The following is a 15,100-nucleotide window of genomic DNA, read 5'->3' as shown; positions in this document are numbered from 1 at the left end:
GTATCACCCTCCAGGCAGCTGAGGACAGAGATGAGGTGTTCCTGTCTTTACTCTGCAGCTCCCTGAATCTCGATGCTCTCTGGTAGACAGAGGGCCTGGAAACGCAGATGCTTCACCAATAGACACCCTTGAAAAGTGAGGACAACGGAAAGACTTCAGCCATCCTAAGTACAGAAAAACCATTTCAAAATATCTCAGGTTGCCTAAAAGCCCAGTGGAGTCAGGGAGAAAGTCACCCCCACCGAACATTGGTGGGCTGGGTATCTGACCTCACTCAATTAGAAGTTAAACATGGAATGTTGCCTTTACTCGTTCAGTTCTTGTGTTGCTAAAGGCCCAGGTAGGATTTGATCTGGGATCTTCAGTTTCAAAGGACAAAAGAGTCAAGCCAGAATTGTCCTCTAAGTTTGCATCTTGCAGACCTCTTCATTTCCCCACCAGATTACATTATTTTTAGAATGTGTTCAGTCTCCTTACGGCCTGATTTCTTCACATTATACTATAAATGATTAATGTGTAACCTCTCTCTCAGAAGGAACCTGCATCTCATCAGCCAGCAAAGTTCTTATAGTTCTGCAACTCAAGCGCACTTCTGACCAATCATCAAATATATTTGCTATCATTATTTTGAGAGAAAGTTGCTGCACTGAAGCGATTTGATCATTCAGCAGCTGACAGGGCTCGGCTTGCTTTACAGGTGGCTGCTTTAGTATTGCAAACATCAAGCAGGCTCCCGGACACCTAAGACTGTGTGTCGTCTCTCAATTTATGTTTTAGTACTGCTTGTAGGAGAGTGTTTTTGTGCTATGTTTCTCCATAGATCACTTTGACAGAAATGGGGACACTCATTTTTTTCCGCAGGGAAAAACCCCATGGTATTTTTCAACTAAATAACTGAAAAATATCAGCTGAAATAAACAGCAAGGAAATGTTGTCTTAGGACCTCAGTGGCACCTGGTGTTCAGGTAAAGGACAAAGGGCAACGGACACAAACTGAAGAATAGGAAGTTCCATCTGAACATGAGGAAGAACTTCTTCACTCTTGAGGGTGAAGGAGCACTGGAGCAGACTGCCCAGGGAGGTTGTGGAGTCTCCTTCTCTGGAGATATTCAGGACCCGCCTGGACAAGGTCCTCTGCAGCCTGCTGTAGGTGACCCTGCTTCGGCAGGAGGTTTGGACTAGATGACCCACAGAGGTCCCTTCCAACCCCTACCATTCCGTGATTCTGTGATTCTGTATTCCCTGGGGGAGGGTTCCTGGGCATTTACCAAACCACTGCAGTGAGTGCCTTGGAAGGGACAATATTTTGGTGAAGGAGCATCACAGAGGGGAGAGAATGAAAACTCGGCTCCCAGCCGCTGGACATCCTCGCTCCCCCGGGGATGCTCCGGCAGAGCACAGTGCTGAGTATGGGCCCCGGGAGGATGGTGGGACAGGGGAGAGGAGGAAGACCAGCAACCATTTTCCTTCCTCTCCCATTGTCCCCATATTCCACTGTATGCCAGCTTCTCCTCCAGGATGGGTCTCGGCTCATGCTGAGCTTCCCCTGGCCAGGACAGAGACCAGGTGCTGGGAGAGAGGCATTCCCCCACAACCCACAGCTCCATCTGAAAGGGTTAACATGACCACCAAGAGTTGCAGCACTCGTTGCAACATCAGTACTAGGATGCTATTCATGCTACTCTGAATGTCAACCGATTTCTAGCTCTATAGATATTTTAAATGATCCGACTCAGCAAGAGCCATAAAGACTGGAGACAAGAGTTAGAAGACCCAGAAGAGCTTTCAGCAAGCAAAATATTACCAGGTAGTCTGCTCCAGAAGGTGCTACTAGCAAACAGCAACATCAGTGTATGTGGCTGAAGTCCACCATCAGGTTTCCGTACGGACAAGAGCAAGAGGGGCAGCATGATTGCCCCCTGACCTGGTGATCATTTGACCCAGGCTAACACCCCGAGAAGCAAAGTTGTGTCTAGACAGCAAAGACAGCTGTGTGATATCAGGGCAAAGAAAGGAAGGAGTAAAGACAGCGAACATGTGCTTTAGTGCTGCTTGAAGGAAACCTACACTTGCATCAAGCCTGAGCTGCAGCTGCTCTGCAGATAGTAGGGATGGGTTTGGGTGTTCATTAAGCCCCTGCTGCTGAGACAGACAGTAAATGCAGCTGATCAGAATACTGATCTGGTGTCGTGTTCGCACCTGTGCAGAATCTCCTTCGCCTTGCTGAAAATGAGAGCAATTCATATTCTCCAGTTTCTCTTCCTGTCCCTCTTCTCAAAACTGCCACCAGGGTGTCCTTCTTTCTTGCCTGCTAGTCTCTTTCCTCATTAGTTTTTTCTTCTAGCAGTTTATGTGTCTTCTGCTTCCTCCGAATGTTTTCCACTGAGCCGTGTTCCCTCATTTTTCCTAAATAGCCTCCTGCTTTGCTCAACAGAAGGGGCCTGCAGTAGTCTTTCCCCAGTGCTCCAGCTGCCATCTCTGGACAACTGCAGGACCTTGATTACCACTAGTTCTAGTTAACATGACCAAATCCTTCCATCCCTCACTCACCAGCCTGTTTTAGAAGCTTCCTCTTTCTATGCTCCCATAATTCTGTACATTTTCATGTCTGCTCACAGGTTAAGCCAGTCTGACCCTCATACACTGCTGAGGTGTCAGCACAGGGGGGACGCTTTGTTCTGTGATGCACGGGCTTTGCTGTCCTAGAACTGCCCTTCCTGCTCCTCTTCCAAGGCCGGGCATTCTGGGTTTTGCTCACTCAACTTTATCTAGTATAGATCTAGTTATACAGATCTAGTTAGGAATATGTATCTAGTTAGGGTAGGAAGGCACTGCAGAGGGATCGGGACAGACTGGATCGATGGACCAAGGCCAGCTGTATGAGGTTCAACAAGGCCAAATGCCGGGTCCTGCACTTGGGTCACAACAACCCCATGCAACGCTACAGGCTTGGGGAAGAGTGGCTGGAAAGCTGCCCAGAGGAAAAGGACCTGGGGGTGTTGGTCGACAGCCGGGTGAACATGAGCCAGCAGTATGCCCAGGTGGCCAAGAAGGCCAACGGCATCCTGGCTTGGATCAGGAACAGTGTGGCCAGCAGGAGTAGGGAGGTGATCGTGCCCCTGTACTTGGCCCTGGTGAGGCCGCACCTGGAGTGCTGTGTTCAGTTTTGGGCCCCTCTCTACAAGAAGGACATTGAGGGGCTGGAGCGTGTCCAGAGAAGGGCAACGAGGCTGGTGAGGGGTCTGGAGAACAAGTCCTTTGAGAAGCAACTGAGGGAGCTGGGGCTGTTTAGTCTGGAGAAGAGGAGGCTGAGGGGGAATCTTATTGCTCTTTACAACTACCTGAAAGGAGGTTGTAGTGAGGTGGGTGTTGGTCTCTTCTCCCAAGTAGCAAGTGATAGGATGAGAGGAAACGGCCTCAGGTTGCGCCAGAGGAGGTTTAGATTGGATATTAGGAAAAATTTCTTTACTGAAAGAGTGGTCAGACATTGGAACAGGCTGCCCAGCGAAGTGGTGGAGTCCCCATCCCTGGAGGTGTTTAAAAAACATGTAGATGTGGCACTTCAGGACATGGTTTAGCAGGCATGGTGGTGTTGGGTTGACGGTTGGACCTGATGATTTTAGATTTCTGTGATTCTAAAGCATGATAAATACTGAATGCTATCGAATAATTACCAGCCATTTGTATGTGCTGGACAGCTGGTGGTGTGTTATATTAATAACCATTACAGGTTAAGCTGTAATGTAAAAATACATTTCATTTGAGATTTGGGCTGAGTTTAATGAGTTTGTTCTTTTTTTACTTCCCTGCTTAAACACCTCTCTATGAGCACTCATTCACCTCTACCTATAAAATGCTCTGAAACAGGCCTGGGTATCAGGATATACAGATCTGTATTCTAACCATTTTAATCAAAACTGCTCCTGTTTTTCCCCGAAAACCAGTGCTCCCAAGGTTATTTGTGTAATCAAGGTCAGATGCATCATAAAAGCTATTATGTAGGATATGTTTGCTTTTAATCTCCTCTTCCTTTATGACCCCTGTTTCCACACGAGGAAAAGCTCTTGATTACAAAGTCTTTGCAGCAGTGAAATAAAGGGCAACATGCTATTTTATTCTTGTCTCTGTTATGCAAAATTAATTAGACACTGATCAGCCGTACTACTAGGACCTACTGTGCAGATGTTTCCGATGTAGGGTAGGAGCTCTGTTTACCTAGGACCTACCTTTCTGTCCAGTCCTCCTCTTTTACAAAGGGGCTAAACGTGGTCTTTGACGAACATACTACAGTGCAATTGTGAGGAAAAGGTCTGTGGCTGCGAAATCTGTTTTACAATGTAAATATTTACATGCCATCCTCACTTGTGCTAAATTTTGCCATATTTGTCGCTTGTGTCAGCTCCAGTTTTTCACGAAATCCTTCTGGTCGTGCTGCGCTGGCAGGCACCATCCTGTCCCCAGCCGTCACCCCACAGGTGCGGCCGGGAGAGGACATCGGTTCACAGCGCATCCCCTCTGGTGCACGTCCCCGAGTGATCCCTTCCACGGGCTGCGTGACGCTCACCCCACTCATCGGGTCTCACAGCCTCCTGCTCTGCTTGTCCTGCTCAGCCAGCAAGGCTGGCATCAGTCCTGGGGTTAACCAGGACACTTGGCTTCTGGAGAACTTCATTTAAAATCCCAGTGGTTGCTTACATCATCCTCAAACCTCCTTAAAATTGCCGGCGTAAGAGACAAAACCAAGACAGATGCTGCTTAGATCTGCTCTCTCCACTTTTGAGGCCAGAAGGCAAAATTTAACATAGTCATGTTTGGGGGATTTTGTTTGTTCGTTTTGCCAGGGTGGGATGGGTGGGTTTGGGGCGCGAGAGGTTTAGGGGGGCATAATTTGGTGTTGTTTTTTACTTCTACTTCATAAAGTAAAATCTCACATCATTTTTTTCTAAGTGCTCCGGCCAGCTGGAGCCAGATGGTTGCCGCCACGCTTTTGGAGATCTCTGAAAAACTTGTATCTTGCTCCTTTGTGACCAAAAGAGAGTTGGTTGTTAATGATCCTGATTTTCCTGCATTGTAAAGAAACTTTAGGCAAACACTGCGTACTGAAAAAAAGTTGACAAACCGTGCAGAGCATCCATCCCCAAATTGCCTGGTCTGGTTCCCGGAGTTCCCGCTCATTTCAAAATCTACTTGCACAGCTTTACAACAGCGGGAATGGGCAGCAATTCTTCCCACTTACTTAGCGTGGAAACCAGAGTCAGATGTAGAGACGACTTCTTTGCTCTTTAGTTAAACTTCCGAGGACAGAAGGGTCTTTTTCATGACGATTTGCAAAAATCTGAACAAACAATTTAGAAAGGAAACAAAGCTGATAATAGTCAGCCGATAATAGTTATGCCATCTGTATGCACGGGAGGCATTTCCTGGTCTTTTCGGCAAGCTCATCACTATTCCACTGAGCAAAAGTGCATTTGCATCAAAGATGTCTCAAGTCCCTCACAGCTCAGCACACCAAGAGCAGCTCTCGCTCTCTTTCCCAGCCCCGAGCGCTGTGGGAAGCAAAGCAAATAATTGATAAATTAACAGAGGATCTTTCAGAGAGGCAATGCATTCTAAAGGTACAGAAACATGTTAGGAACTTAGGCCCAGAAGGGCCCTGAAGCACCGAGATCCTGCTGATTTTAAAGGAAATAAGGTACTTGGGGAACTGCAGAGGCTACCGCTTTTTTTTATTTTTTTCTTTTCAAAATGCTCCTATTTCTGCTGTGTGGGCTGAGATTCTGCTTTCCTACAACAGCTGGTAAAATTGCATTAGTAGCATTTAGATAACATTTGGCCTCCAGCATCAGATGGAACAGTTCATGAAGACGTGCCTCCCGCTCGCTAAACGGGACGAGACGCCAGACGTCTCACCAGCTGCACAGGCACCACGATGCCTTGCTTCAGCACGCGTGGAAGAAATCTCACTTGGGTCCACTTTAAATGCTGCTGCCAGGTAATTTATCCCCACGCAGCGTCCCCGCTGGCGCTGGCTAGTCCAGGAGGGAATGCTGTGATGACCCACTTAGACAAGTCTAAGGCAGTTCGTAGTGCAGCAGTGCCAGGGGCGTTGTGCATTCCCCATTACAACAGCTCAGGAGCAGCAAGCGCACAGCTGGAGACAACTCCTGCAGGACTGCATCTTTACGTCAACAGATTCAGTTCCCTTCAAGTTTTACCTGTTCCCAAATGAAATGCGACCAGAACAATTTTGCATTTTTCGCTGTCACACAGCTGGACCATCCCTGTTTGAAACGCTGGAGCTCCAACTGCCTCTGAAGCGTGTCAGTGCCTCTCATGAGGAAATTTAGGACCTTCCTGCTGACCATGAGCTCCCTCCCAGACCTGGTGCCACTGTGGTACCTTCCCTCAGCAAGCAGGAGATTCCTCCACTGCCTTTAAAAACTTTCCAATAATGACAGGTCAGATCCCTGGAAAAGATGTTGCCTTAATATGAATTAGACTTGGAAGAAACAAGGTAGATAAAAAAAAAAAGCGACCACTTCACTCCAGGGAGCATTTTTTCCCTGACTACGAGAGCTCCAGCTGTACCACAATGACCAGTTCCCTTTGGGCTGTGCTTTCTGGTGCTGTGGTACGTCACGGGATTTGACAGGTCTTCCTCACAATCGAGGAAGCTGCTTTCTGCCCAAGCTGTTGGATTTGTAAGCAGAAAATGTGCGTGGGTGGGGTGACCTCAGCCAGCTGCCAGACGTCCACCCCACCACTCTCTCCTCCTCCTCAACAGGACTGGGGGGGAAGTAAGATGAAAAGCTTGTGGGTTGAGGTAAAGACAGGGAGATCACTCAACAATAATCGTCACAGGCAAAACAGATTTGAGGAAAAATAATTTCATTTATTACCAGTTAAAATAGAGCTGAATGGTGAGAAACAAAGACAAAAACTAAAACACCTTTCTCCCACTCCCCTTCTTCCCAGGCTCAGCTTCACTCCCAGCTCCTTCATTCCCAACTCCTCTACCTCCTCCCTGCCCCAGGTGGTCTGGGGTGGTCAGACCCTAATAGCTCCTCCCTGCTGCTCCTCCCTCCTCATGCTCCAGCATGGATGGGTCCCTTGGGCTGAACCTGCTCCAGTGCGGGCTCTCCGCAGGCAGCAGCTCCTTCCAAGCACGTCCACTCGTTCCACCGTGTGGTCCTTCACGGGCTGTGGTGTGGATGTCTGCTCTGGTGTGGTCCTCTCCAGGGGCTTCAGGGGAATCTCTGCTCCGGCGCCTGGAGCACCTCCTCCCCTCCTTCTTCTCTGACCTCGGTGGCTGCAGGGTTGTTCCTCACACTCCTCTCTCTGCTGGGCAGTGTTCTGCCTTTTCTTAAATACACTTTCACAGAGGCACCACCAGATGCTTTTTGCCAGAACACAGAGCAGGGCACCACGGAGTTTCATCCCTTGGTCACACAAACGTTAAACATGGTCAGTACCCCATCTTCAAGTAATTCCCCAAACCTCCATGCTACCTTTACGGGAAAAATGCTCCAGAGCTCTATTCCACTAACAAAGACACCCTTCCCATTTCTAGCTTTACTCTTGGCTACCTTATACCGCTTTGTTTTGTGTCAACATAATTACAGTAGGTCATTTTTGTTCATGCTGTCTACTGTCACGATGTCTGTGTAGGCAGCAATTGCATTTCTGCTCAGCCTTGGTCTTACTACACTCCCATTTTGGAAGACTTCTCCATTTCTCTGACCTTCCCAGTAACTCTTCTGCACTGCTGATTTTCTAGAATCAGGTTTCTTGAGAATGGGTGAATGCAGTGAACAGCTGAAATTCTGTTACTGGTCCCCGAAGGGGGACTGACACTAATCTCATCTCTCTTAATCCAGCCATCAAGGTCATCTGGTGGTTGCTGTAGGATATGCAATCCTCCTTGGCACTGATTGCTTTCTGATGTTGTCATTTGCAAACATCACTGCAAATATTCCTACTTGTTACACCAGGGTCATTACTAAAAACATTACGAGCAGGCTCCCATCTTCTCATCAGTTTGACCCTTGCTTGTCCATAGATCTTGTTGCTGGCCACCACACCCTCTAGTTTAGATAACTATTTCTGAGGTTAAAAGCAGTACCTGTTCCCAATGGATGTACGATGTATTTCCTTTGTCTACACAGTATTTTTTTATTAAACAACAATCCTGGTAAGTCAAGTGTGATCACTTCCAGAAAAGCTGTGTTAGATTTTCTCCCATTTTCTGTTTACTTCCTTGTACTCCTTGTGCCATTCTTTTCACTTACTCTGAAGCCTTGCATCATACTGAAATCAGACTATCATCAAGCCTACCAGTTACCAAGTACCATTTTTTATATTCTTCCTATAGAAAATACAGTGTCTACATTATATATCCTTAAAACACAAGACACATAATTCTTTTTGCTCCTTCTGCACATCCCAGCTTGACTGACTTAAAACACTTTTTTTTTTTTCTTTTTTTAACTGGACTTTTGAAGTCATTTTCCTCCTTTCTGTCTGAGACTATGTTAGCACCTCTGACTTAAAATGTAACGCATCTGCTGCTGTCAGGTCATGGAAGCCCCTGGGGACTCCAGCTTCTCCTGCTCATCCAGATTTGCTCTACTGAAATCGAGAAACATGCAGATCTTGTTTTGTTATCTGTCTGTTTAAATTAAATGGATTGAAAGCTCAAAATTGAATTCAGGTTTGCTTTTTAAACCAGTTCTTGCAACATCCTGATGATTACAACTAATCACCTTTGTTGGCTCAGTAATTCTTGGCAAGAGGATGACAGTGACAATGTAATCTGTACCGATGCAATTCTCAGCAGCATTTATCTAACGAGAGATCTCTTTCCATATTTTAATCATCCCCTTCACTGCTTCTAGCGGATTCCCAGCAGATCACACACTGTCAAAGTAATTTGCCCTGTAATTTACACTTTTCTTCAGCTTCTAGCTTATTTTTACATCTCTCTTTTGAATAATGCATACCTTGTAACAACACATACTCCCGTCACATATAACATACATCCATTTCTACCAACTTACGCCTCAAGACAGCTGCTAAATATCAAAGGTAGAGGCAACCCCCAGAACAGCTCTCCATTGGGTTTGGGGCTCTGGGGGTTTCTCGGCCCCCGTTTTGGTGGCATAAGTCCTATCAGAAGCTCCAGCGCTGACTTAATATCTGCCTTGCATTAAGTAAAATACACAACCAACCACAAAAGCTTGCTGGATTTCCAGAATAGTTCTCTGCTTTTCCGCTCCCCTCTGCTAACTTGAGAATCCCATTGCCTGAGTGACTCCAGCCCCGGGGGTGGCTTGCACATCCATGACACAGCACTCGCGGTCTTCGCACCAGGACCACCGTAAGGAAAGCTACGCTCTGGGCACTTGAGCTCACCTATCCCATGCACATCTTAACGAAAGTATTCACCTCCCTCTCCATCACTTGGGCTGTAGGTCCCGAGTACGGGAAAGGATTTGGTCAGCTCACGAGCTGCACGAGATCTTAACACAACAGCTTGGAGCTTGGTCATTCACTCTTTGAAAACAGGTGCTGAAGTGTTTCATGCTTCTCAGCTGACTTTACATGAAAGCTCTCCTTCCTGTTGGCAGCAGCTGGTCTTTTTTTCATCTCCTCAGCCTTCACAGCTCGCAAAGTCCTTTTGGAGGACTCCTATAATCCCAGGAACCAGTAACACTTGTTCCTATGAGGAAAACTGCAGCTTACCAGGGAACTGAGGCAATCCAAAGGCTGTCACTTGCCCCAGGTCAGGTAACGCATTGGAAGCTGAGCCAGGTAGGCAGACCCAAGGCTCCTGCCTCGGTCCGTCAGTCTGGTTGACAGTTACGGCCATGAGATGTCTGACCCAACCCCTACAGCTCTCAGACACTTATCAGTCGCTGCTGAGACTGCAGAAGAGTATCCAGGAGCCACAACCTTCTACCTGCAGGTGTGAACGCCACTGACTCTATACATGTTCCCCAAGACCACATCTCCTGCCAGTTCTGGACAAAGTCACCGGGTCTACGTGGTGGCAAACAATGATAAAGCCATCACATTTTGTCACCGTGCGCCACTGACCTTGAACGCTAGGTTTGGGGCGCAGCAGCCCAATCTCCGCTGGCTCACCAGGGAAGGCTGCAGCTAATGCCTTCTAGGTACTGCCTGTAGATTCGGCTTATCATCCAAAGAACTGCACCTTATTGAGCCCCACTTTGAAAAACACTCAATTTCAAAGGTGAATTTGCCTGTGCAGTAGAAAAAAAACTTTCTTAGCAACCATCTGAGGCATTTGGAGCTCCCTCCCAGAAGAGACCAGCATAGCATGACACCTCTGAGCCTTTCACGGAAAGTGCAAACCCCATTGTGCTGGTCCAGGTTTCTTGTTTAAAGAGCCTGCAACCGAGAAGACAGACAGCTACGTAAGTAGTTCTGTTTTCACTAAGTCCATCACCAAGCTATCCGGGCTTGTTCCAACACACTGATTAAACACTCAAATCAGAGAGGGCTCAGAAATGGGCACTTAAGGGCAAGGGGAACTGTTAGGAAATTACAAAAATACTCTCATTCTGGAGAGAGTTATTACTCCCATTGTATAGACAGGATAGCTGAGGCAGACAGTCCCTCTCGGCCATGTTAAGCTTCGCTCCTGGCACTCGTCGTCTCGGAGGCACGTGGGCTGCTCTGCATTCGCTGAGACAGCAGTCCCCGCGGGAGGTTTAATCCATCACACGGGCAAGTATTTCTACAGCCAGGGAGGGGAACAGTGTTTGGTAACAGCCAAAGGCTTCTGTAAGGAATCTGTTACCAAGTCGCCAGAGCGCTGAATTTCTCTGAACATCCGCAGCTGTCCTTCCATCACGACAGCTCCTCCTTGGCCTGGCACGGGATGGGGCAGCACACTGAATCTGTACAAACCCACCAGAATTCAGGCAGAGATCATCAAAAGTGTTTTAATGATTAAACCGTGTCAAACATTAACAATGTAGGTATATTCAGATGAGGCAAGGGTTTATTTCTAGCACATTTAGACAGCCTATTTTGAACATTATAGCTGCTGTACTGAGCTATGTAAAGACTCTGCAAACCAGTACCTAGAAATGAAGACACACTCATAAGCTTTGATAATGTAAACATAACAGACACTGTCTCCTTCAAAACAAGGAATGAAAACCCACCAGGCTAGTAGGAGAACTTATTAATTCCCTAAGAGATGTGCAAAAATTTTTAAAAAGATTTAATTAAAAAAAAAAAATTAAACACGTTAAAACTGGCATTTCTATAAATATCAAAAAACAAACCATTAAACTCGACCAATAACCAGCAGAATGTCTTGCACAATTCAATTTTTCAGAGCTTAATGAATAAAACATTCATAGGCCAAACTCCACCACAGCAGATACCAGAATACCAGCAACAGATACTGGCTTTGCAACTGACTCCTCATCTGTGCACGGCAAGATTTTACAAGAAGGAGTAACTTTAACACGCACTCAAATCAAATCCTCAGATAACAAGCCAAAACATACCGGTGATATACACAACTCACGTTACAGAAACAGACATTTCCAGCACATTTCAGTAACATTTAAAAAACATTAGGTATGACTTGGACTGTTTAATTTTGCTTGTTTGGGAAAACACACACATTTGTGTTAGGCACATTTTAAAAATGAACATATGCTTCATGAAGAACAGTACAGATACTAACTTAAATACAGAAAATTTCATCAGAAAAACATCCTTCTGTCTTCGTTTTTAAATACTCTTTTGGATATGTCACAGACTTAAACAGTAGCTCCTAAAATGTGGATATGGCTATGGTAATAACACTTGAAATTCTGCCAGTTTCCATATTAAAAACCACTCTTCATTTAGCATTCAAGAATTCTCAGAAATAAGGAAAAAAAAAAAGAGAAGAGAAAAGATGGGTCCACCCTGTATATACTCTAAACCTTAGAGACAATATTGAAGTCTTACTGGACTGTGTAAGCGCCAATTAATTTTACATTAGTGACATACTTCAAATAAAAAAATAAGATCTATTAAAAAGGTAAAATAACTTTTCTATCTGGTTCGTGACTGTTTAGTCAGTTAAAGCCAAATATACAAAACTAAATGTGCCATTTCCAATTTCACTGTATCGCGTAAGAGATACGTAACATCGTGTATCACACACAGAACAGTAAAACGATCAATGGATTCTTCTAAATGACTTTTTAATAAAAAGTCGGTCAACTGAAAAGTTGAAACATACCCTAATTTTTAAACCAGTAATAAGCTTTGGGCCCTGCTTGTTAATTTAAGGCATGTGTGTTTATCTACTGAAACCAGCATCGTACAAATTACCTCTACAATCACATGCATGATCTACAGTAAAAAAAATGGAGGTTTAGATTACAGTGTTTTCAAATTGTGAACCATAATTCAGCACCTATCATATTGACTAGTAAGGCAACAGCAGTGTCGGATACTACGATAATACTCCCCTTCCACAGTCTATAGTGGGGTGAGTGACAGCCCAGAATTATTTTTAAACTTTTAACCTACTTTTATGTTTCTGTATACAGTTTCTAGGGTGTTTGCACTGGTTAAGTCCTACATAAACCACACTATTCTAGGCAGGAATAGTTACAGTAGCTGTTAGAGTATTAGTGCACAACTCTTATTGTGCTTACAATCAGATGATTTTGTTGTTGGGGTTATCAAAATGGTTTTTCAGTTTGGTCTTCAATCCTTCCTTTGTTTCCTTTGTTTCACATTGTTCTCAAGGGAAGAAAAGCTGTTTGTGTACCCGTTCACAGTGGCCGTGGAGCCGTTCTGATACTCTTTCCTCCTCGAGGATGCCTTCTTGTTGTAAGTCTAGAATATACGGAAAGACACATGGTTTTGCTTAAATAGATATAAATAACCGCTTCCTCACAGTAGTTCAGGAAACTCAGAAGTCAACTTGCATCCGCCATTTTTTGAAGACCTTGTGCCAGTGGCAGGGCCTAAGAAGCTTTACCATTTTTTGTGTATGAGGCTATACTATGCCTTTCATTCATCACAGCAAGACAATTAGTGCACTGGAAAAGGAAAAGGCTTGGTAGTACGATGGTAGCATTGGTAGTGTTACGCTAACAGTAAATTAGAAACACGGGAAGAGATTTTCTGAGCAGCCTACGGCAGAAGCATATACTCAAAATGACAAGTGAGGAAGGAGGTTTGATGCGCTGCAGGTGACTGTCTCAAACAAAGCCAGAAGTGGGTAATTAGACTTTGTCACAGGAGCTCAGTCACCTGCAAAGAGTGTGCTTCCCATAATATTTGTGTGTGAAAGCAAGCTAAATGGTTAAACTGATGAAGAAAGTCAAGTAATACCTGTGATATACTACCATGTTTCATTCGCACGTTCATACGCAGCAAGTGATGTGAACCACGGGACTGATTTTAAGAAGTACCAGAAGGTCAGATAGGGAAGCCTGCCGCGTTTCCCTCCATGAATCACTCTTGCCAGACCCAAAAAGCTCACATCTTTCCAGAGACGTTTAAAATACGCCACAGGGTTTGCTTGTTTGGGGGCAGTAGGTTGTGCTGGTTTGATTTTCTGATGATGGGTATATCCTTGCACAGAGTCTGACGATGAACTGCTCAAGTCTGGATTTTGTTCAGACATGAAATCAATTTTGGAGAAACACAACTCAAACGCTAATTTTCCATATTGAAATACAAAGAAATGGCCGTAAAGGTGAGCCAAAACCAGATTTCTGCATGTTGGGAGTTTGGTAAGTTTTCTTGGGTGTAAAACAAGCATCTCCCCTTGTCAGAGCAGTAGTGCACAATTCCCTTGGGTGCTTCACAGGTTCACAGGCTGCTGTTTTGTTTCAGACTGGAAAGCTGTGTCTTATGTAAAGCTCCTCCTCTCCCTTATCTGCAGTTAAAATTGCATTAGTAAAGTGCCTTTTTGTGCCACTCCGCTTACTGAAATTACTAATCATTCTGAATTACGGATACAAAACACCAGAAGCTCCCAAATCTGCGGGCAGACCAAGAAGTACAGTACTTTCAGAGCCTATGCATGTTACCGGAAGATAGCATGTTGGGGTCGATGTAGTTTGAGAGTTAGCATGACTAGGCCACTTAAGCGAAACAGTTAGCATAGCTGGACAGGCCGCTGGAAAGGGCAGCTAAGAATAAACATGATGTGGGTTAGCAAAAACAAGATGTGTTCAAGGACATGGAGGCGGTCTGTTGCTATTGGTGTTAGTGCATAGTTACCAATCATAAGGGAATATGGGGTGCGTGAACAGCGCGTGATTTATGTCTGTAGAATAAGCGTGATCGTGTGTGCAGATATGGAAAATGTATATAACCACGCAAGCAAACCAATAAATCAGGAATCGGCTGTGCATTGTATCAATGTGTGAGAGCCATTCCTGTCCCTGCATGGATGCTGAAACTCGGCAATAGCACAAGGCTATTTCAAGTTTATCTTTCTGTAAAGCAGTTTTCCAATGACATACAGCCAGCAGAATGCTACAGAGTCGAGAAATATTAGTCTTACCTGAATGTAGAAATTTGTGAAGAGGATAATCAAAGAAATCATATAAGAAATCTGGAAATACAGCCACCCCTGAGGAAATGCACATGGCCAAACAACACCACAGCTCGTCTGGAAGATTGTCAGGACAAACTGAGTCTGGGGAAAGAGAAAAAAAGAGAAACGGAGCACATCGATGCGAGGAGGAAAAAAGCCATTAGTGACCAAAATCTCATTAGTTATGTCCAAACCAAGTCAAAAATATGTAATACTGTCTGCTTGACAAGTTTATCTTCTCTCTCTTATGAACAGTGTAAATCTGAGTTAGCAGGCATTCAGACTGTGATATTCTGTTGTTTAAGTAGTTTTATTTGACTAATATTGTTCCATTTTAGAGCACTGGAATAGCTTCCGTAGAACTGATTTATAAATATACTGAGGGACAAAGACCACCTTTCCCCTAGAGAGAGACTGTCAGGGTTTGACTCTGCCAGCCCAACAGAGCAGATCTGTGTCTTGCTGCTTCAGTTGCAAACCATGTGGGGTTGCCGGGTCTAGACGCAG

General features: G+C 45.1%; 1 protein-coding gene across 5 annotated transcripts in view; it reads right to left on the bottom strand.

Annotated features, from left to right (window-relative positions):
* Positions 1-10,953: 10,953 nt before the first annotated feature.
* ELOVL5 (ELOVL fatty acid elongase 5) overlaps positions 10,954-15,100 on the bottom strand; it is a 41,583-nt gene continuing 37,436 nt past the window's right edge. For all 5 annotated transcript variants that reach the window (XM_075414669.1, XM_075414671.1, XM_075414672.1 and 2 more), the window contains exons 7-8: positions 14,561-14,695; positions 10,954-12,876 (exon numbers count right to left, since the gene is read on the bottom strand). In XM_075414669.1, the coding sequence (XP_075270784.1) occupies positions 12,745-12,876; positions 14,561-14,695 (267 nt within the window). In that variant the 3' untranslated portion in view covers positions 10,954-12,744. The remainder of the gene's footprint in view (positions 12,877-14,560; positions 14,696-15,100) is intronic.

The sequence above is a fragment of the Opisthocomus hoazin genome, chromosome 2, assembly GCF_030867145.1.
Source record: "Opisthocomus hoazin isolate bOpiHoa1 chromosome 2, bOpiHoa1.hap1, whole genome shotgun sequence".
In the NCBI taxonomy this organism is placed as follows: Eukaryota; Metazoa; Chordata; class Aves; order Opisthocomiformes; family Opisthocomidae; genus Opisthocomus; species Opisthocomus hoazin.
Note: the sequence above shows the minus strand (reverse complement) of the source record. Positions and strands in the feature narration are given on the sequence as shown.